This window comes from Giraffa tippelskirchi, chromosome 5 (assembly GCF_054371585.1).
Source record: "Giraffa tippelskirchi isolate mGirTip1 chromosome 5, T2T-mGirTip1v1.2.pri, whole genome shotgun sequence".
Taxonomy (NCBI): Eukaryota; Metazoa; Chordata; class Mammalia; order Artiodactyla; family Giraffidae; genus Giraffa; species Giraffa tippelskirchi.
Window position 1 is genome coordinate 153282883 of NC_137279.1, and position 23857 is coordinate 153306739.

Here is a 23857-nt window from a genome sequence, read left to right on the forward strand (position 1 = left end):
TTTAGGTTTACATCGGTTGGTGTTTCATACAGAAACTGATGACAGAAACAGTGGTAAGAGGTGAAAACCATGAAGCTTAGAGTAAGAGAAAAGAGATCTTACAACAACCCACAGAAAGATCAAACACAAAAAAGGGAGATTCAGACAGAGAGGAAGTCAGCAGAGCTTGGTCAATGTGGCGTGTTTCAGAGTATGGGTTTCTCTCTTTGTGAATGCTTGCAACTACTCTGAATAAGCCAGCTTCCTTGGTTCAATTCATAACCATCCACAAGTTCATAAACACAACAAGTTGCTGCATTCATTGTTATGGTGGTGGTTCATTTTATAGGATATGAGAAAGTTACCATTCTGCCTTGATGGGTTTTTAATTCAACAGATAAACATTTGAAAAGAAAAAGAAAAAACTTTCACACATCTCTAAACAAGTCATTATCAAGTGTGAGTAAAAATGACAAGAATTTATGAGCCCAGAGTTTCCCTATTTTATATTTTAGCTTAATGTGATACAACTTAACTTCTCAGACTATATACTACCTTGGACTTGGACATAAAATGTGGCCTATTTCCAAGAATTTTATCTGTATTATATATAAGTTCTAATCCATAAGGCATTTTAAAAATGCATCACTTTGACGTGTATAACAAAAGGATAACAGGAGTAAGCTCTGGATTCTAAAACAGATATACATTTAAAGAGAGAACAGTGGCTCAACATTAAGAGATTATTATCATAAAATGAGAGGAAAAATTATAATTTGTTGAATGAATTCATTTATAAACATTTTTAGAGAAATGAAATTACTGTTAAGAAGAAAGGAAATGTATACAATTATTCTATAATTTATATATTATTTATTTGATTAATAGTTTACATCCTTGAAAGTCATTTGGTGTCAGCAGTTACCAAAAATCACTAGTAGCTCACAGAAAATGAATGTAGCTTAGTCATGAGGGTAGTTTACATGCACAAATATCTGTAAGTTTCACAAACAAGCACTTAGCTTTTCTGACATTAATGGTTGAAAATCTCCAGATTACAAAGCAATGGATTATATGCTGATTATTTTTCCTCTGAGACAAATTTAGACAAATTATGAAGTTGTATATTGTATCACTGAGTGCTTTTGAAAACTAATACTCAAACTGCTATTTCTTATGTCTCCAAAGATTTAGAAAAGGCATAAAGTTCATATAAACATTTTTGCTTTAATAAAATATTTGGTTTTACTTCAGTAAAACTTTCTTCCCAATAATTACCAAAAAAAAAAAAAAGTTCATCAGACTGAAAAATATATTTGACCTCTTCTTCACAGATATGGGCAGTCTATGGTACTCATGTGAGCAGTATCAAAGGTTTGAAGAAATGCAGTGCTGTAATATTTGGAAAAGAGAGGATTGTTGGATGTTAAACTTTATTTTAAAATGTTATGTCTCCAGAGACTACCTTTTCCCAAGCTTTTAGTATGGCTTATAAAGCCATATTAATTTTCATAGAACCTGAAAGGCAAGACGCATCAAGGTTTAATGATAAAGGAATGAAATTAGTTACTAGTCATAGCTTTGTGGGATAAGAGAGAGTAACTGAGATAGTAAGTGAAATAGAACTAAGAGATAAAATCAAACAGAGGCATAAAGCTTGTAACCAATGTGATAACATGTGACAAACAGGAGTAGGATTTAACTAATATCAAAAATCTCCTAGCAATATAAACATATATCCCTGGACAGCTTCAATACTTAAGCTGATGTCAAAATGAGCTTGTTAATTACTGCACTATGTTTTGATTTAGTATCAGTACTTTAGAGTCTATTCTAAGGAAATTATTACACTTTCCTCTCTCTTGTCTTTCATCCCTTCTATCTACCCCACCTTCCCCTCACCCCGCCTTTTTTTTGGACACATACCTTCTTCTGGTGTTTGTGTTCGCAATGATTCACTCCAATCACTCCAACTACCTTTATAAAGATGTAGCTTAGAGGAAATCTGAAATTCATATTCTGTAAAGGGTTTCAGATCCAGCAAGTCATGTCTTCCTTTGGCATTTGTGGCATTAACCTTGAATCCAACAAGATTTTTTAAAGTGCCTGTTAATACTAAATTAATTAAAATAAAGGTAAGAAAACCAAACTAGATAACCCTTTTTACTTTTCAAATCTGTCATTCATGGGGAGAAATATAATGACTGGGTTACTGAATACATGTGATGTTAATCTGAAACAATAGCTTCTCATTAGAAACACCTAGACAAAAATATTTCTGGATCTAACAACCCACCTATATAGATTCCAAGAGGGATCCAGAAACCAGCTGTAAAACAAGACTGAAAACTACTCGTTTTCAAAAAGGCCTTGAAAAAGTTTGTTTCTAACTAGATATTATTTTTTATTTGGCCACAATTAGAATGCAATGAATGTTCTAACACAGACAAAAAACTGGCTCCAAACAGAAAAATTTAATTTTATAAGAAAATTATTAAATGGCATGCTTCGGTCCTTGGGGTTGCAAAGAGTTAGACACGACTTAGTGACTGAACAACATAACAATATATAAAAATTTAATTATTATACTTTTCTATATGTGGAACTGGGGCTTCCCTGGTGGCTCAGATGGTAAAGAATCCACCTGAGTTCAGTCCCTGGGTCAGGAAGATCCTCTGGAGAAGGGAATGGCAACCCACTCCAGTATTACTGCCTGGAGAATTCCACGGACCAAGGAGCCTGGTGGGCTTCAGTCCACAGGGTCACAAAGAGTCGGACATGACTGAGCGACTAATATTTCAATAGGGTAAAAGATCGCTCAGTCGTGTCCAACTCTTTGTGACCCCATGGAATAGTCCATAGAATTCTCCTATGTGGAACTGATCCTTTGTTATTATTATAGGCACTATATTTTACCAAAATACTGGAAAGACTCATAATCTTACATTTTTATTGTAAAAACTTAATGTTTAATATTACACCAAAGTGTAAAGTTTTATCTTTGGAATATTCAATTTAGATAAGCCTCTGAACATTCCCTAATATTTCTTTTTCCAATAGGTTAAAAATTTATTAAACATGAGACTTCCCTGGTGGTGTAATGGCTGAGACTCTGTGCTCCCAATGCAGATGGGATGGCCCGAGTTCCATCCCTGGTCAGGGAACTAGATCCCACATGCAGAAACTAAAGCCCAGTGCTGCCAACTAAATATATAAATAATTTAAAAGAAATTACTAAAAAATAGTAATGGAAGTAATAATGGGGTATGGAGTAGAACAACAAGGAAAAATGAATCATTTACTAGAAATAAATCACAGAAAATTAGTGTGGATTTACAGAAGCTTATGGCTTAAAAAATTTCAGCATCAGTGATCAAATTTTAGGATATTTGTTTCCATTTTTTTTTTTGGACACATGGTTTATGGGATTTTAGTTTCCCCACCAGGAATCAAACCTGGACCCTTGGCAGTGAGTATATGGAGTCCTAACCACTGGACTGCCAGGGAATTCCCTAAGATACTTCTCAATAAACAGAAGTGTAAATGATTGACTGATATGTCTCACATGTACATGTGTACTTTTGGGGTAAACATTCTTAAACTCTGTATTTTGCTGGTATGAAAAAAGACATCTGGGCGGTGCTACTAACAATCTCTCCCTGGTTTCCCCTTCACTCTAGAGACCATTACCATATTCCAGGATCTGCTGTTAATGGGCCGATATCTCAGTTGATTGAGCAGCACCAGCGCCTCATCTCGCCACAGAAGGGTACACCTGTTCACGGAAGCATTCACAAATTGGATTCTGATGTCCCACGGAGGAAGAGGCCTCACTGGTAACCAAGACAAACAAAAAAGTGTGATTCAGGCTCCACGGCTGAAAATTGTCTTATAATTACATGAGCTATAAAGAGTTGAACAAATCTCATTTCTAAAATGCATAGCCGCCAACTTGGTGAAACAGACAAGAGAGTAGTCCCTGGCTTTTAGAAGGAAGAAAAAATTGGATTGACTTCTAAATCATTAAAGTAATTCCCTTTAATCTACCCTCATTTTTATACAGATAAACTACCATAAACATCACTAATAATTTGGATTTCATTTAATTCAATGATTTAAAGAAAATCAAAGTGCCAAACCCAAGAGTTTCAAGACTGAGAAGGTAGAGGTGTGGCTAGTGGTGATCACATCAGAAGGAGAAGAAATGTTGGTAGGAAAAGTCATAGGAAAGAGACACAGCAACAGAGGAAGAGAAGAGAAGAGGAGGGAAAGAAGGTGGCTAGAGATGAATGGTCAATATAAAAAGAAGGAAGGCAAAATGGGCAAAATTGTGATTGAAAAATGTATAGTAGATGCTGATGTACATCATCTACTATACTGTACAGTGTGTATGTGTGCAATGAGATGCTTTGGAAAGAGAGAAGAGAGACACGTGGTGTGAGGCCAGAACTTCAGGCAGGTCAGAAGCTCAGTGTTACCCAGGAATGCCTGGAATTGGCCTCTGATTCAACTGGGCCAATGACATTTGCTCAGAAATGTGCTGGGACTGGCTAACTCCAGCTCCCAAGCTGATGAGAGGGGTGAAGGTAAGTATTCTCTGAGGAAGATGCATTTGGTACATTGATACACTTTATTTATAGTTTGCATCTGGCTGCTTCAGCCCTGCAGGCCCACATGCAGCCTTAGAACAATGGAGTAGCCGTGGCCCTGAAAAGACACTTCCACCATGAAGGGCTTACACTGAGCTTCTTGAACAACCTCACATGACCCTCTCCTCAGTCAGATGGTATCACTGGCAACCTATGCCTTCATGGGATCTGAAACCAGCAGGCTCTTATTTCTTCAACACAGAGAATAATGTCACATATTCCATTTTGTACAACCATGTCTCTATAGCGCTAGAGACCTACATCCTTTTGCTTACATCAAAGACACATCTATCCTTTGTCTACGCCTACTGGCCACAATCCACGAACTACTCTCCCTTTTGAAACCATCACACAAATGATTCTAAAAATAATGTTTACAAGCTAAGATCAACACCTAAAAAAGTGAAATAATACATACCTATGTCCAACAATGTGAATGAGGATGGAAATGAAGAAGCACTCCCAAGCCTATTGATAGCAGTAACCTTGGCTGTGTAACTAGATTCAAGTGATTCAGGGGTTAGGTTGATTCCAAGGTCCAAATGATCACAATAGTGATCATTACATTGCTTTTGCCAAGTTAAATTTTTTGGTCCATTTAACCTGTAAATGAAAGATACTTGTGTTTAGCAAGACACTTTACGTGCTATTGCCTCCTTTTAGCACAAAGGAACAAAATGTTCAAGTATCAAAAATTCTTGATATGTTTTGTTAGGGGATATACTGGGAATATTTGTATTCTGCGGTCATAGGACCACAGTTCACCCCTCTTTTTTTTTTTTTTTTGATAGGACTGAAATGCTTTTTGACATTCGTATGGATGAGTAATGATCTCTACATGGCGTGCATGCATGCCCAGTTGCTTCAGTCATCTCCAACTCTTCGTGACTCCATGGACCACAGCCCGCCAGGTTCCTCTGTCCATGAGATTTTCCCACAAGAATACTGGAGTGGGTTGCCATTTCCTCCTCCAGGGGATCTTCCTGACCCAGGTATCAAACCCACCTCTCCTGCACTGCAGGTGGATAGTTTTTGTTTTTTTTTTTTAAATAATTTTATTTATTTTTGTTTGTGCTGGGTCCTTGTGGCTGCATGCAGACTTTCTCTAGTTACAGTGAGCAAGGGCTACTCTTTGTTGCAGTATGCAGGCTTCTCATTGCAGTGGCTTCTCTTGTTGCAGAGAGCACAGACTCTAGGGTGTGCGGCTTCCATAGCTGTGGCATGTGGCTTCAGTAGTTGTGGCTCATGGGCTCTAGAGCACAGACTCAATAGTTGTGGCACATGGGCTTAGTTGCTCTGAGTCATGTGATCTTCCTGGATCAGGGATCGAACCTGTGTCTCCTGCACTGGCAGGCAGATTCTGTACCTGCTGAGCCATCAGGAAAGCCTTGAATCCCTAAATGGTGGCTGACCTCTTTGCTTCTTAGGACAGAGTCAATCATCCAGAGTATCCATGGCTCCCTTGGCATTTACTTCACAGAAGTGCCAGATCCAAGTACAGATCAGAACCCTAGGCCCCACTGCCTTTCCCCTATCTCCTCCTCACTTAGTCACAGCCCTACCAGCTAGATCTCTGGATGGGATGACAGAATTAATTCCAAGGGAAAGAATTTCCCAGACTCTCTCTTTTTGTAAACTCTCAGGTCAGATTGTTGCTGTTGTTCAGTCACTAAGTCGTGTCCAACTCTTTGTGACTCCATGGACTGAAGCATGCCAGGCTTTCCTGTCCTTTACTATTTCCCAGTTTGCTCAAACTCATGTCAATTGAGTCAGTGATACCATCCAACCATATCATCCTCTGTCGCCCCCTTCTCCTTCTGTCTCAACCTTTCCCAGCATCAGGGTATTTTCTAGTGAGTTGGTTCTTCGCATCAGGTGGCCAGAGTATTGAAGTTTCAGCTTCAGCATCAGTCTTTCCAGTGAATATTCAGGACTGATTTCCTTTATGATTGACTGGTTTGATCTCCTTGCTGTCCAAGGGACTCTCAAGAGTCTTCTCCAGCACCACAATTCAAAAGCATCAAGTCTTTAGTGCTCCGCCTTCTTTATGGTCCAACTATCACATCTGTCGGAGAAGGCAATGGCACCCCACTCCAGTACTCTTGCCTGGGAAATCCCAATGGACAGAGAAGCCTGGTAGGCTGCAGTCCATGGAGTCACTAAGGGTTGGACACGACTGAGCAACTTCACTTTCATGCATTGGAGAAGGAAATGGCAACTCACTCCAGTGTTCTTGCCTGGAGAATCCCAGGGACGGTGGAGCCTGGTGGGCTGCCGTCTATGGGGTCGCACAGAGTCGGACACGACTGAAGGGACTTAGCAGCAGCAGCAGTCACATCTGTTCATGACGACTGGAAAAGCCATAGCTTTGACAGTGTGGACCTCTGTTGGCAAAGTGACGTCTCCATTTTTTCATACACTGTATAGGTTGGTCATAGCTTTTCTTCCAAGGAGGAAGTGTCTTTAAAAGGTGCTTTAAAAAGAAAGTCCTCCAGGGCTAATGGAAAGCTACCACAAAAAAGAGTCTATTTATAAACCATGACCCAAGAGTCCGCAACTGCAAAAGAGAGAAGTTTAACCCTAGAGAGAAGCCAATCTAACCCTATACAGCAGGGATGAACATCCATAATGTGGGCCTTGGATGCCCTGAAGATATCTCTGAGTCAGTCCTCAGGCCTAAGACATAAGTTCTCACACTTTAGATGAATGAACCAGTTTTACTTGATGAACACTAGAATTTTTTTTAAGTATCTAAGTATCTGGAGGTGTTCCCTGCTTCTTCTCTCGGTAAAACTAGAACTGTTAGATACTTCTAAATGTCATCTAAGAGAAGACCTACCAAAAAGCTGCAAATACAGTCTTACTCACTGTAAAGTGTATGCAGTATATAGGTGGGTGTCTCATCCTCTGTCCTACCAAAAAGCTGCAAATACAGTCTTACTCACTGTAAAGTGTATGCAGTATACAGGTGGGTGTCTCGTCCTCTGTCCTACCAAAAAGCTGCAAATAGAGTCTTACTCACTGTAAAGTGTATGCAGTATACAGGTGGGTGTCTCGTCCTCTGTCCCAGGTGCAGGTCACAGTTCCACGTTCTCCCTTCTGTATACAAGATAAGTTTCGAGGCTGTTCTGGAACAACTTTTTTAAAAAAAGAATAGAACTACCTATTTTAATCAGCACACACGTGATATTTCAATTACATTATTGTCATTTGCCAACAAGATAACAATACTTTCCCTATGCCTCCCATACCCAGATGAGCTGGGAGCTATCTCAAATCCCATCAAGTTCAAATGTGCCTCCTAGGCATGAATTTGTTCTAATAACAATTGTAATAATAATGGAGATGGATCAAACACTTACTATATGCCAAGTCTATACTAAGTATTTTATGAGTGGTTTTTCTCAACTGTATAACTGTAGTTATAGCAGCTACATCAAGTACATACTATTATTATCTTCATTTTACCAAAGAGGAAACTAAGAGATGAAGTATCTTGCCCAACATTACAAAACTATGAAGTGGCAGAATCAGGGCTCCAGCCCAGGAGTGGCTGACTTGAGTTCAAGCCTTTCACCATCATATTCTACTATTTTCCCTGACATGTGAACATTCAGTGCTAGTTCCAATACGCTGGGTGATGATGAGTTTACATTTTTAGAATGAAGCTCATTCAATAATAGAAACTTTTAAAAATTAGGGTCTCTCTTTCTCCATTGACCTGAAATTTATTGCCAAGGCACATCTATCCATTGGCCCTAGTCATGTCTTCCTGGGATATACCACCTACATCTAATTTCTGCAGCATCACCTGAAGCACTTAATGAATATTTATAAATTAATTCTTTATGTACACAGACACTGAAAACCTTCCATGGACTAGGCAGCATTAGGTGTGGAAATGCAAAAGTGTACAAGGTAGGCACGGCCCCTTCTATCATAAGGTGTGTATTTTTAAATGAAGCCACTTCACAGTCAAAGACAGAACTTTAACCCCCACTGCTACTCTTACTCACAGCAGTACATGGTATCATCAATTTCTGTCTGTCTAGTGTGGGAGCTTCTGCATTAAATCAGGTCACATCTTGACATTTCTCACTGCCAGTTATAGGCCAAGCCAGTGATTGCTGGTCCACCTGCTTTCCAGCTTCCAAAACTTTGTTGCTGTGTCTCCCGTCCCATTGTTTTTGTCCTTTAGGGTTTGTGCCTCTAGAAAACTTTCTTTACTGCATCTTGGCTTTATTTCAGGGGGAATGAAAGTAAATACATGTGTACAAACCACCATCATTTCTCCAGGCTTCACAGGGTCTTTTGATGACCAAATGAGATAGAGATAATATACCTGACACTTTTGCATAATGAAAAAGTTAGTCTCACTTTCACCTTTACTCCTAAAAGTTTGCAGAGCATCTCATTTTAAAGACCATAGCTTTTACTCACAAATCAAGTCAACTTATTAAATATGAGTTCCCTGGACTATGAAATCAAGGTGTCTACTTCAGGCTGGGACATGGTTTAGGCAAAGACTGTCTGTCCCAGGATAAACCAGACCTAATTCTCTTCAATATAAATGTATAGTAGCTGAAGCCAAGAAAATGTCAGAAATCAAAGCCTCTGAAGTGAAAATGGTTTACTGTGTAATTATTATTTGTATTATGTAAATATTATTTGCATTATTATGTATATTATTCTTATTATTATTTTTAAAAGCCCTACTTACTATATGAAATAAAAAGTCTTAAAAAATAGCGTTCAATAGAGCTAATAATTGAAAAAAAAAAAAAAGTGAAACCAAGGTCACATAGCTAGGAAATGGCAGAGATGAGATTTGAACATGTGTGACCTAATCCAGAAACCATGCATTTTCTTCCAGGTCAGTTTCATTTTCTCTGGGAATAAAAGCTGTTTATTAAAAAAAAAAAAATAGCGTTCAGAAATATCAACAGCTAAGTATACATTGAAAACAACTAAGCAAGAATCTACTGTGTTTCATTTATTTCCTTGGTTGTCCAAATAAGTTGTGGCCCAATCCTCTGAGGTTAAGTAGAGCCCTGGTTGTTTAGTTACTGCACAATCTGGATGAGCTCCGAGCACCAGAGCAGAACAAGCCCAGGAAGGGGCCCGAAAGAAGAGGCTTCAAGGCCATCTACCCATTCCCAATCCTGAAGAGCCAGTCACTTTTATGACAGATCCACTTGGGGTATGCAATGTCACTCTGGACTACCACTTATCACAAAAGAGAAAATGGGCTGCTCAGTCCATCACCAGATAGAATTAAACTCACTGCACCTGGTGAAACCAACATTCATTGTGTCTTTTCTTGGAATGACTGGTCATACTCAGAAAAAGGTGTTGCTTCTAGTCAGTTCTTTACCTCAAAGGTGCTAAACTTGTTCAAAGAGGAGTCATTTGATGGTGTGGTTACCTCCTGAGCACGCTGTACAAGCAACATTCCAGCATTGCTGCCCAACTGAGCTACACCAGGGCAGACATGCCTTACCATCTCCATAGATCTCCTGATGCTATCAGTTGTCACAGGTGCATGCACAACCTCTGTATGGGAAAGGAAACAAATGAGAGGGGCTGTGGCACTCTCATGCATATGAGCAAGGATAGGAAATGGAATGGAATGGGTTAAGGACATCTGCAGATACTGACTTCCAAGGCCATTGTTAGCTCCCTAAAAAACCCACCTGCAGCACTGTGAACACTTGGAACTGACATCACAGAGCTGAGAATGTCTGATACCAATATAGTATGTTGGTCTATAAGACGGTGAATTACCTGGATGAAATATTCAGGTGTTTGGAAGACAAGGGAGGTGAGGACAAATGGTGTTTCAAAGAAAAAATTTCATTTTGCCTATAACCAATACTTTATTTCCTCTCAAGCAAAACATGCTCAGCCATTCAGCATACTGCATACATGAAGAAAAGAGTAAAACCGATGGAACTGAAAACCTAGCGCTCATCACTTAAGTGCCTCCTATGTACCTGGTAGTAGATTAAGCACTTTGCATCCAAGGTATCATCTAATCACCACAACCATCTTAGGAGGTAGGTGTTAGTGTCTTCATCACACAGATGGAGAAACTGAGGCTGAGAGAACTGAAACTGTCTAAGAGTCCACTGCTAGCGGCTGGGTTGGGATTCAAAGCCCATGCTCCTTTTACTACATCACAGGCTATCAGAACTGAGTGTACATGACCCATCAGAGCTGTGAACAGGAGCCCCTGAGCTGGAAGAGGGGTATGAGACCTAGTTTATGCCTCCACACCCCCAATGATTTGCTTAGATATGCTTGGTGTTCTGCTCAATGCTTGTGGTGGCCCTCCAGGAATTACTGCCTGGCAACAACCATGTTCTTTACAGATCAGGGATCCTCAGTCTCCAGGATCTAATGCCTGATGCTCTGAGGTGGAGCTGATGTAATAACAATAGAAATAAAGTGCACAGTAAATGCAATGTGTTTGAATCATCTTGAAACCAGCCCCCTACCATGGTCTGTGTAAAAACTGTCTTCCACGAAACTGGCCCCTGGTGCCAAAAAGGTTGGGGGCTGCTGTTACAGGTCACAGAGAAGAGGCTCCTATCTTTCCTGATAAGTCGCACTGAGCTCTGTACCACTCTCATTATGACAGGGACCCTGTCCACGCATCTTAGTCAGCCAGCCTGCAGCAGCAATTCCTCCTACTCTCCACACACCTCTCATCCACCAGTTTGGAGCTTCCTGGGAACCACAGAGGCACAGCGTGCCCGGGATGGCTCAGGGCCTTTGTGTGCTCACTGGCTTGCAGGGCTGGGGCTTCAAGGCTGCAGACTGCAAGCTGCAGGAAAGTGTGCTGCTGGCTCACCCTGTGCACTGTGGCTCAGGTTGCAGACGCCAACTTTGACATCTTAGTTCTTACCCCTGGCGGCGGCGTGGAGAGACCCATAGTGCAAGCTAGCAGTGTGGAGGAGTTGGTGCTCTGTGGGTGAACTTTGACCTACACCAGACCTCTCTTTCACCTGTCACTCTATTGCCATATATTCTTTCTGGGGATGTCCTTAGTTACCAAGCGACCAGCTGTATCTTCTGGTGATGCCGTGGCCAGGTCAGTAACTTAACCACCTCATGTTTGCTCCAGTTTTTTCCTGGTTCACTCCCTCACTCTTGCCTCCCTGGAACCAGACAACTCCTCTGTCACTCTGAAGTCTTGGCACATCAGTTTTGTCTCAGGCAGTTTTCTAGAAAACCCAGGGAAAGATACTAAGTATGATGATAGTTCTCTCTTAACGTCTGCTCAGTATGATAATCAGTGGTCAGGAGTGAAGTGGATAGAAGAACTTTTTTTTTTTTTTACATTAAGTCAGAGAGGGGAGAAGTGTTCAGCCTTGGTATCAGCCTGGACTGCACAAGTCAAAAGAGACATCTCTTCTTTTTAGGAGGCTGTGGCTTTGAACAAACTCTTGTAAGTCAAGAAGGCACGTAGATTCAGATGCAGAGAGCCCTTTTCCTGATTTTGGAGTCCAAGGGCAACAGGTAAATGGTCTTAATGGCCAAAAAGAGGAGAGAAAGACAGAGAGAGAGGAAGGGAAGGATGGAAAGGAGAGGGGAGAAAAAGAGAGGTGAGGAGAGGAGAGGAAAGAGATTTACTAAGTGAGATCCCAGTTCTATCGATTTCTGGACTTAACACATTGAGGTGCTCATGTTATTAGGAAGATTAAATATATCCTTGAAGTGGGAGAAGAAAGAACACTGTCCTCTACTTGGATTTCTGCTTAATACATGCCAAATACCAGAAGATCACCAGTCTTTAGGAACTCAGGATGGAATGCTCACCACCAACGGAGATCTCTGCCCCACATATTCGAATCTCATCACTGCTGCTGCAGGCCAGCTTGCAGACAAACAGGGTTGTGCCCAGGGGAAGACCTGTGACTTGAGAACTGAGGGAGTGACCATGCTGAAAATAAATTCTTCTGTCGAACTTGTAGAGGATTAACTTGTTAAAACTGGAGGATGGCAAGCAGCCTTGTTTGGGCTTCAAAGAGCAGGAAATGTTGACAGCTGATCCTAATGAAATGACATGGGAAGGCTGCACAGTCACATCCCCTCTCTTGCACACATCTGCAGTAAGATACAAACGCAAAAGGTGAGTCGGCACATAAGAAACCTATTTCAGTTGGAGGGTCTGTGTAAATTTCGCAAAGCTGGGTAAAACAAACCCCATCAAATCATGGAAATACACATAAGCTACGTTGCTCTGGCTCTATACTGGTGAAGCACAGTGAGGACTGAAGGCAACGGTATTAAAGTCTAACTGTATTTGAATTAAAGTATACATCCTTTTCAAAATAGTAATACTATAACCAGAACTATAAATAGGAAAGCGGTGAGAAAATAGGGTTGGAAGAACATTTAGGAACACAGTCCTAGGAAAAACCAATCTCTCTTATATGCAAATTATTCACCAAACTACTAAAAAGTACTTCCCAGAATAAATCACATTTGTTTCCCTGCCCATTTATGATTTATAACACTTACTTCAATACTCATACCAAAATGATTAAAAAGCTATCACAAACACTTAAAAGGCTACTACAAATGTTAAAGGGCACATTTGGAAATAATCCCCTCTCTTGCTGTATTAGGGGTATAAAGTATGTGTAATCCATAGCTTTATTTTATAATAAAGAGAAAATATTTAGGGGCTCTGGTATGTTTGTAGTTGGAATCAGGGATGGCAATTAGGTCTTACCATGATATTCCTCCAAGATGTAAGACCCTAGGTAGGATGAACCACTCCCAATACAGCTAATACTGAAGTACACAAAAGTATTTTTCTTTTAAAAAGAGTTCTCCATATTATTTTCCTTATGCCAGGTCCCACAATAAACTCTTAAAGAGAGGTCATTCTTACTCTCCAGGTAGTTCTGTATACGTATATACAATAGCTAATCACGAATTAGCAGTTTTTGGTAGTACTCAGTAACTGCTGATGAAAAAAAACCCTTATAGAGTCACCCTGAATTTTTAGATATGATATAAAGCCTCCACTGAAAGTCTTTTTTCGTTAATTGTAAAATTGCTTGGATCAACTACCTTAAACAAATTGGTAAAAAGTTACTTAAGTCAAGTTAAGGAAATATTAAATATCTATTTTAAATGAAAAGTTTCCATTTTTATTTTCAGAAATAAATCCCTCTCTCTCTCTTACTTTTATGTTTGTTTTTTGTTTCTTTGAGCCTAATGGGTTAGAAAGTAAAAAATAAGATGCTAATTAAAAAAAGCAAAGAAAATGACAGCCATCATTTTCTTTTTTTTAGCACAGCTGAATCCATTCATGAATACTCTTTGTTAAAATTCACTATAACATAAAACATCCATTCATGATTCCTAGCCTGGTTACCTAATCGCTCTCTTAAGAGGAAAAGATATCACTGGAGTTTCAATCATTAATATAATGAAATAAAATATATATTAGTAACATACTTAGAATTAAACTTATCCACTTAAACTTGACAGATTGCCTGAAAAAGACAAACTATCAGAACATTTACTGTAAACGCATATTTCATCTGTAACTGAGAATTTAAACCAAAATTCCTCCACAGATTAAATTACAGAAATATCTTACCTATTTTTGCCTTAACTAACAGCAACATGATGATAAAAATAAGTGCCAGTAAGCACCCACTAACTGTATGTGCCATGAACAGTCAATTCTGGAATACACCTCTGTATGTTTCCTTGGAAAAGAAGACAAATTCATTCACGTTAAATACATTCAGAAAATACCACAACCAAAACAATTCAGAGGGCTTAAAATGCTCCTTTAATTTTCTCTGTGTTGTTAAGACTTTTAAAAAAATGACGTTTAAAACCAATAAACTAAAAATCTTAGCCACCTCTAACCCCCATGTCATTTAAGCTTCTTGGGGTCAGCAAAGTGTAGGTGAAGAGATCTGACCTTTGGAGTCCTTTAGAACTGGGTTTAAATACTTTGAGCCTATGGGCAAGTTACTTAATCTTCTTAGATTCAGTCTCACACAAAGCTTTTTTCCTTCCAAACAAGTCTGTGTCATCATAGTCAAATGTACTAGTGTTAAAATTCCAAGACTAGTGAGAATTTCTGATCTAGTCATGTGTTCCTGGAAGTAACAGGAGATTAAAACGTGGTTCATAACCACTACTATCCCCCACACTCCAGAACTCGGTAAAAGACTGATTTCCTTGGCAGTAAGAAAAGAATTCCAAAGGTTCTAAGGGGGCTGTTTGGGTTTTCCATAAGTTCAATTTTACTTGTTTGCTTGTTTATTCATTACTTATTTATTTTACTGAGTATTTTTATCTTAAATGATTTGGAAAATGCAAGTTGGTGATTTCTGTTTGTTTCCAAATATAAACTTAAGGAATGGCTCTAGAAATTCTCTAAATTCTATCAAAAGTGGGCCAGAAATTCATGAAGCAGGCTGAAAAGCTGTGTGATGTTGGGCCATTGGCAACCAGCCAATGCAAATGTCCACCTCTTATTCTCATGCCCAGAAGAGCCTCAGAAAAGTTGACTTATTCATTCAACAGTGATGGTTACCTTTCACATGCCAGGCACGGTGTTCAGTGCTAGCGATACTACAGTCCTGCTCTAGTGAGCTTCCTGGAAAATACCCCCTAGCTTTTTTGACTCCGGTACTTTTAACTTAGTCATTACTCAGGGAAGCCTCCAAATAATATTAGCATCTTTTCAATACCCTTTTCTGGTGGCTCATCCTTTTCCTCCTGACTTGAAAGTCTTGGAGGACCTCAGCAATCAAGACATTTTTTTTTTCTCTATTTCTACTCTCTCCTGAGGGATTTCATCTGGTCTCTTGGCTCTCGACACCATCTGTAAGCTAGACTCTCAGATGCTTATCTTCAACTCAGACACTGCACTGAGTGCCACTCTCCTATGTTTGTCTCCTTGGCATCACTTCTCGGATGTGACTGCTCCATATTAACATGTTCAAATTGAACTTTGGTCTCCTTTCTCCAAACTGGTTCTTCCTCCAGCCCTTTCTACCTCTGTGAATAAAATTTTTATCCTGTGAATTGCTAAAAAAAACCTAGCTGTCATCCTTCATTCCACCCTCTCATACCCCACAGCCAAATCACCACTAAGTCCTGTCAATTTTACCTCCCGAATACATCACAGATCATTCCTTTCACCGTCCTCACCCCAGTCCAAACTTCAGTTGTCATCTCTCCCCCAGATGACTGCAGTAGCTCCTTAATGTGTCTCTCGAGTCCATCCCTGCCCCTTTCTAAGTCATTTTCACATAGCTGACTACCTTTAAAAAACATAAATTGGATTATGTTCCCTGCTTCCTATCTGTTTAAAACCCATCAGTGGATCCCCCTTGCTGTTAGAAAAAAATCCCAAGTCCTTACCATACATGACTCTTTCAGCCACTGGCTGGCTTCACGTCTCCTGTCTTGCCACCATCATTTGCTCTACTTTTTTGCCTTGCTGTTCTGCTTCATTCACATTGGCCTTCAGACTGTTCCTTGAACAAGACACGCCCTCTGCTGCTCCGGGGACTTTGCACTTTTCATTCCCTCTGCTAGAATCGTCTTCCCCTGGCTCTTAGCGGCTGACTGACTCACATCCTTCAGATCTCAGATCGTGGGTCACTTCCTCAGAGAGCCCCTCGCTGACCACTCGGCCAAAGTGGTCTTGCCCAGTTCCTTTCTACGCATCACTTTACTTACATCATCAAACAATCTCCTGTTTTGATTGCTTATCAGTCATCTACCTTTCTGTTAGAATTTAAGCCACCATGAACACTGACTGTCTTGCTCACCGCTGTATGTGAGCACTTGGCCTTAGAAAAGAAAGGCCTTATAAGCGTTGAAAGAAAGAAGGGAAGGAGGGAGGGAGGGGGGAAGGAATGTGAGTTATAGAAAATCCCCTATAAACATCCCTGTGGGCCCTGCAGCATAGTGGTCCACCAAAGATGTCCATGCTCTAAGCCACAGAACCTGTGAATAAATACATTGTGTTACGTGACAAAGGGACTTTGGAGATGTGATTAAAGTCAGGGACCCTGAGGTATACGGTGATTACCCTGGATACCCAAGTGAAAATTTGCTAGTCTCTTAGTTGTGTCTGACTCTTTGTGACCCCATGGACTGTTGCCCGCCAGGCTCCTCTGTCCATGGGATTCTCCAGGCAAGAATACTGGAGTGGGTTGTGATTCCTTTCTCCAGGGTATCTTCTTGACCCAGGGACTGAACCCAGATCTCCTACATTGCAGGCAGATTCTTTACTATCTGAGCCACAAGGGCCCAACCTAATTGTATGAGTCCTTAAAAGTGGATGAGGGGGGCGAAGAATTGGTCAGAAAGCTGTGATGTGAGGACTGTAGCTGCTGCCTTTGAAGATGGAGAAAGGGGCTATGGGCCAAAAAACATGGTGGCCTCTGAAATCTGGAGATGAATCTCAGTTTGCAGAAAATATAACATGTATTCTCTGAGTCTCAGTTTAAAATGTCTGAGAAACACTGACCTAAATTGAAATCTGACAGTTTAGCTCTCTCTAAATCATAAAGGCCAAGGTCATGGCATTCAGTGGCTTCTGTGACCAGTAATTCCTGTCTTCATCACCAGCTACGTCCACCACTACTGACACTACTGCCTAGTAACACTGAGCTGCTCCTGGTTTCCCCACATCCCATGCCACTTCATGCTTCTGTGTTTTTGTTCATGCTATTCTCTTACCTTTCCACTGTTCTTGGACTGCCTAAGTCTTACTCATGTATCCCATCTCAGCTCAGACACTTTATTCTGTCATTTACTCAATAAATAAGAATTTAGCAGTTGCCAGGTGCCAAGGACTTGAGAATTGAGAACAAGACAGAGTTTCAGCTTGCATGGAGCCAACATTCTGGAATAGGTAGACAAAAAGTAAATAAATAACAAACACATACATTAAGATAATGGCAAAAGATTAAGAGAGGCTAAGGGGAGAGAGTCCCTGGGGCGCCGAGAAGCGGGACAATGAAGGCGTTTCTAGGAGGTGAAACTTGAGCTGCGATTGGCACAGGCCAGCTGAAGGCTCAGAAAGACTTTTCCTGGCAGAATAAATATTGAGTGCAAAGCCTGAAGGCAGAGGAACAGGCTTGCTATGGTTGAGGCACAGAAATAAGGTCAGAGTAGCTGGGGAAAGTAACTGTGTGCAGAGTCATATGAAATGAAATTGTAGGAGAAGGCAGGAGCCAGATCTGCCATGGATTTGTTTGCCATGGAAAGGAGCCTGGATTTTACTCTCCAATCAATGGGAAACCACTGTGTATAATTAGCGGTTTTATTTATTTATTTAACTGGGTTTTAGTTAGGGTGAAACAAGATATGAATTATATAAAACATACACACAAATACAAAAGCAAACAGAAAAACTAGTCTGGAGTTTGGAGGCTGGAGTCAAAGCAAGCAGACCAGTTAGGAAGCAACTGGGAACATCCAGGCAGGCAATACTGGTGATGTGGACCACAGGGATAGCAGAAGAGATGGAAAGAAGTAGCCAGATCTTACAAGCCTTACTGATGTCTTTTGGTCAGACTGTATCTTGTATCCTACTTGTATCTTCATAGCATTCTGGCATCCTCCTATCTTAGCACCTGCTATAGTAAGTAGAACTAATTTCTTTAGGTATCTGCCTATCTCTTCCATTATCTTGCAAGCTCCTCATGGGCAGAAGCCACAATTTGTGGCACATAGAAGACATGTGCTGGTGAGTTCCCTGGTGGTCTAGTGGTTAAGACTCTACGCTTCCAATGCAAGGGGCACAAGTTTGATCCCTGGTGGAGGAACTAAGATTCATGTTACATAGCCAAAAAATAAAAAGAAGTATTTAGGACCAACACTGTCCACATCCAGACAGTGATGTTTAAAAATAAAAGACACATGCTGAACTGAATGAAACTTAAATGGTTTTTCTGTTTTTTACTTCTAGTTTAAAATAACTACAATACATTAAAACTACATTAAATCTCATCTTGCTACCTTTTCTTGTAGCTATCTTAGTTCAGTTTAAAATTAGCTAGTTTTCATTAAACTTTGGAATATTCTGGCATAAAGGAAATAATGGATTGAACTAGAAGATAACTGAATGAACAGATATATAGGGATAAATAGGTTTCTGCTCCCTAACTGCAAAGGGTGTCCACAGGGTATTATTTTTCAACGTGCATTGCAACTTATGAAGTTATAACATTCTCTGAATAGTAAAATATTAGTTTGTTATAAGAATTTTTAAATGCAAATATGTATATGAAATATATATATATATATACACCTACATATGAAATAGGCAAAATAGAGGATTTGAGTTTACATAGTACACTGATTCAAACAAAAACATGCTTATTTTCTCTGAATGACCAGGTAAAACAATTTCTTCATTTATAAGAAACTCACAACCCCAAAGACCTTCAAGTAAATGAGGTATCTTCCAATAAAATGAAACCTTCTATCAACTGTAAACATCCTTCATACAGTCTGCCTGGAGGGTCGATATTAAAACTACAACTCTGTCTTGAATCAGAAAATCAAAGTGTGCTGTCATTGACTCATCACTCAAGTGGTGACAATTTCCAGACAGTGAAAACAACATCTCAGTGAGGGAGGCAGGGACCAGCCAGAAATATAGCCATTGACAGGAGGGCAGAGAAAGAATTCCCCCTCCATGAGCCTCTCTTTCCCCACTGCTCCAGGAAGAAGCACAAAATAAGCAGCTACTTCAAAATCATATTTGCCTAGGCTAGGAAAAACCCTCACCACAGGTGGTAATTTCATGTAGGCAGGAACTCTTCCTATTTCCACATTGCTTTTCTTCTGTAGCACCATAGGAAGCTCAAGGGACAGCATGGTATGGTGGAAAAGAAAAAGGCTAGAGAGTCTCAGTTCCACTGTGTGCTGTTAACTGTCAGGGTGCCATTTACTCATTCATGCCAAAAGTACAGGGATACCTACCTAGACCAAGTTACTGGGAGGATGAATATGTCCATGTCATGGACTCCTGAGAATATCCAGCACAGGGTAGGCACTCCACTGAGACTAGCTTCCCCTTTCCTTCTGGATCTAGGTTTTGCATCTCTTTTCTAAATCGCTTATGACTTTCAACGTACTTGAATTGTATGTTTTGTTAGACTAGGTAAAAGGTCATATGTTAGTTAATCTTAACCCTGGCTTTCAAACAATTTAAGAACTCAGAAGAGGAAGGAACCTCAAAGATTAGTTAATAAAAACAATGCCCTACTGCTCCCCTCCCCTCCCAACAGCTTACATTTGAGTCTGGGCCACCACAGGGTCTGGGCCACCACAGAACAAGAAAGTGATTGTTCTGAACGTGCATGAAGGCTGTCTGCCTTACAAATACAGACTGTTAATTACCCAGTTGATTTGCTGAGGCGGGGTACAAAATCCTTCTCTTTTGCTGGCAAAGTAATGGACAGGCGTGTCTTACTGGTAGCAAATCAGTATATAAAGACAACACTTTGGAAGTCATATATTCTACATTCCTCATTTTATAGGTAGATAAACTGAGCCGTAAAGAAAGGAAGCAACTTGCCAAAGGTCACATTAATAGGAGAATCCAGATCAGAATGAAGGTCTCCCAATTTCTAATCCAACATTACTTCTTGCAGGTACAATTGCTTCTGATCAGTAGCAATAGTAGCAGCATAAAACTAGAACTAGAACTAATATGAACAATGCTCTTAATACTAACAGGAATTTGTTTGTTGATCTCTTATTATGGTCAATGTACATTACATCCAGTCTTTATTATACCCATCTAGTAAAGCACTTACAGTGCCTAATGCTTTAGTGTTCAGAAGGTTGAATCACGTACTTCCCTCAAACAAAGATCAAATGACAAAACTCAGTGTGTGTACAATATGTATCCATTTCTAATGGTCTATTCCACTGTAAGGATAGAAAAGGAAAAGTCCACCAAATAGCTAACTTGAAACTCAGCCTTTGGAGCCAAACTTCTCCTCCTCAAGCCTTTCACAAGTGATGTTATGAAAAAGAGTTCCTTACCCAAAGCATCATCTCCATTTTGCTTCTAAGACTACCATTTTTTGAAAAATCTAACAAGCCATAATATGGACAAATCCTGGCCCACAAGCCCCAGATTATCTAATCAGCTCCTTCATAAAGTCACGTCAGATGGCTTAATGCATGCACGGTCAGCTGTGTCTGATTCAGTGACCCAATGGACTATAGCCCTCCAGGCTCCTCTATCCATGGGATTCCCCAGGCAAGAATACTGGCATGGATTGCCATTTCCTCTTCCAAGGAATCTTTCCAATTCATGGATCAAACACATATCTTCTGCATCTTCTGCATTAGCAGGCAGATTCTTTATCACTGTGCCACCTGGAAATCCCAGATGGCTTAAAGGGGAAGGAAAGTAACCATGTCAACACCCTCTTCTTTTTCTTCTTTTTAACCAACAGTTCCAACCGCCATTACAGGAGCCAAATTGGACACACACCTGTTTTTCTTTCTCATGCAGCTGCTGACGCTCTCTTGAACTTTTGCCTATCTCACCGGTAAGCATCTGTAGTCCAAATTTTACCCATGTACAGGAACTTTCTTCTCTTGAATTCAGGGGTTCCTTTCTCTCTTTTTTAAAATTTCAGAGTGTTTTCTCCTTTCCCTCTTTATGATTTCTTTATCATTTTCCTTAACAAAGATCCCCTTTGCTTTTCTCCCTTCTTTCCTATTTTTCTAGAATGTTCTATTTCTCAGTCCTATTTGTTTCATTTCCACTTCAGATATATCACACTGGACATAACAGGCAGGCTCCAGACATGTTGTGTGTAAACAAATTACATTTAAAACATATTAGGGAATCTTATCAGGACCCAACCGTAGAATCATGTATACTGTGAACTGTCTTATAAATTGAACAAGCACTCCTACAATAGAGAAATAAAAAGGAAATAAAAGAAGAAGACATCAGACATGGATGGAGTCTTGAAAAAACAAGGTATTTGCAAATCAACTGGTGTTGTTTGCAACGTTTTTTATTTCTTCGTTTAGCTCCACAAGGCTACAATTTTCAAGGCACTTGTTCAATTAAGTTTCAACAATCCAACCTTCTCTATTTTTGCTCTCTGGATACTTCAAGAGTTATAAATAAAAGAAGCCATCTTTTCATGGAGAGGATGGTATTCTGAAAACAGCATGGTATGTGGGGCCAGAGGACCATCCTGGGGCTGGGTGCCATCCTGGTTTTTCCACTTCTAATCATGTCATCATTGCATGCAACTTTGAAAAATGGCAATCCATATTTAATGAGAAAATTAAATCTCTCTCTCTCTTAACTTTTCTTCATTAGTTTATTGGAAAGGTCTCTCCTTGGACACATTCAACCTTGAAGTCTCTATTTGTGGGCAATGGCATGGGAGTGGCAGGCTTATCCTTGGATCTTGCAAAATCTTGGCAAGTTTTGTAACATCAACCCTTGAGTCTTTTCTGAGTGCTATGGGGCATTAAAAACATTAAAACACATTATGATTACTTTGTTCTAAGAGTTTTCTAGGAATTTCACAATTATCTTAATATCATTGGAGGCACTCTGGGTGGGGGCTGGGGGGACTAAGACCAGTGATCACCATGCTACAATACTCCTCAAGGCTTCTTCTATAAACTAATAATTCAGCCAAAACCTCTGCACAAACAGCTTAAGGTTTCAGCATCTCTGCCTGATGTTTTACTTAATATTTTCCTTTTCTTCTGCATATTACTGCAAAAGAGATGTAAATTAAGATTCTAGTCTTAATAATCTTTTATAGGCTTTTATTTAGCAATTTACCAAAATGCAGAGTTTTTAATATTTGCTTTCTACTAAATAAAGTTAACTATTGGTATCTCTATTCTACAAGTGGAGAAATCTGCAAGTTGATCACAATAATAAGAAAAACAAGAAGTAAATTCAGAATTAGACAAATTAGAACCACCTTCCATTCTTGAGTTTCCTCAATTATAAAATAAAAATAGCACCTACTTCACAGGATTATTGTGGGAGTTAAATGAGAAGCTCTTAGCAAAGTGCCTGGTATATAGCAAGAGCTCAGTAAATATTATCATCCATTATTATTCTTATTATAAGAAAAAAGATAATATCACTTACTTATCAAGGACATTGTTAGAATTAAGTTAGACAGTCTTGCTTTTTGACCTCTCTCTTGGCCCATTCATCTGGCTCACCACTGAAGGATTAGTTTGATTAAAACTAGATCCTATACCTGCTACATAAAAGGTGATTTTATGCCACCTATCATTTATGACAAAGTGGCTCAGTCGTAAAGAATCCATCTGCAATGCAGGAGGTGTGGATTCGATCCCTGGGTCGGGAAGATCCCCTAGTTAAGGAAATGGCAACCCACTCCAGCTTTCTTGGCTGGGAAATCCCATGGACAGAGGAGCCTGGTGGGCTACTGTCCATGGGGTCACAAAAGAGTCAGACACAACTTTGCGACTGAGCATGCACGCAAACAGTTTTAACTTGAGGACAGGAACTGAGACTTACATCTCTTTATATTTATTACAATGATGAGCACAATGTCTTGAACATAACAGATTTTCAATACATACTTAGAAAACATCATTACCATTAGCAAAGAGCACCATAATGTTCCAAGGACAAAGAAAATTGGACCAGGCTTCTTTGGGATTTGGCTTTCTTTCTTTGGGATTTAGCCTACACAAATGTACATGCAGAAGTTAAGAGCAGTGTTGCAAGTGTAATTGCAAAGATGACAAATAATTGGCCAAAGAACAAAGCAGGTACAACAACAACAAAAAGTCCACAATTGAGAAATGATGTACAACATCTACTGTACTTATAGGATTTTTCTCCCATAAAAATCTCATACGTGCTTTAGAATTTTTCTACACTGTAACTCAATTCTAATGCAGGAAAGATTCGGAGCTTGCCAAAATTTGGGGATTTATGTAAACATCATGACTTTCAAGAAACATGATACATGATAAAAGAATGTTGCAACTTCTTTACCAGTTTTCTGTGCCCAAGAAAGTGACAGTAATGAGTTGAGAATTTCACATTAAAATGGAGGGGAAGAGTGTCAGTTCTCAGCCACTAAGGTCCTTTTAGTTATATGCTGGACATAGAAATAGGGCACTGTACCATTCCTTGCTAATGGGAACTAAAATCTAATGTTTGTTTACCCAAGTGGCAG

At 39.8% G+C, this 23857-nt stretch overlaps 1 protein-coding gene across 2 annotated transcripts in view; it reads right to left on the reverse strand.

The window, feature by feature from the left end:
* IL12RB2 (interleukin 12 receptor subunit beta 2) overlaps positions 1 to 23857 on the reverse strand; it is an 83375-nt gene that overhangs the window by 58133 nt on the left and 1385 nt on the right. The window contains exons 1-7 of one of the 2 annotated variants that reach the window (XM_081490715.1): positions 16035 to 17386; positions 14248 to 14359; positions 12450 to 12737; positions 7651 to 7765; positions 5047 to 5231; positions 3670 to 3812; positions 1906 to 2056 (exon numbers count right to left, since the gene is read on the reverse strand). In XM_081490715.1, coding sequence (XP_081346841.1) covers positions 1906 to 2056; positions 3670 to 3812; positions 5047 to 5231; positions 7651 to 7765; positions 12450 to 12737; positions 14248 to 14323 — 958 coding nt within the window. In that variant the 5' untranslated portion in view covers positions 14324 to 14359; positions 16035 to 17386. Of the gene's footprint in view, positions 1 to 1905; positions 2057 to 3669; positions 3813 to 5046; positions 5232 to 7650; positions 7766 to 12449; positions 12738 to 14247; positions 14360 to 16034; positions 17387 to 23857 lie in introns of those variants that run through there. The other variant, XM_081490714.1, reaches the window with a different exon arrangement.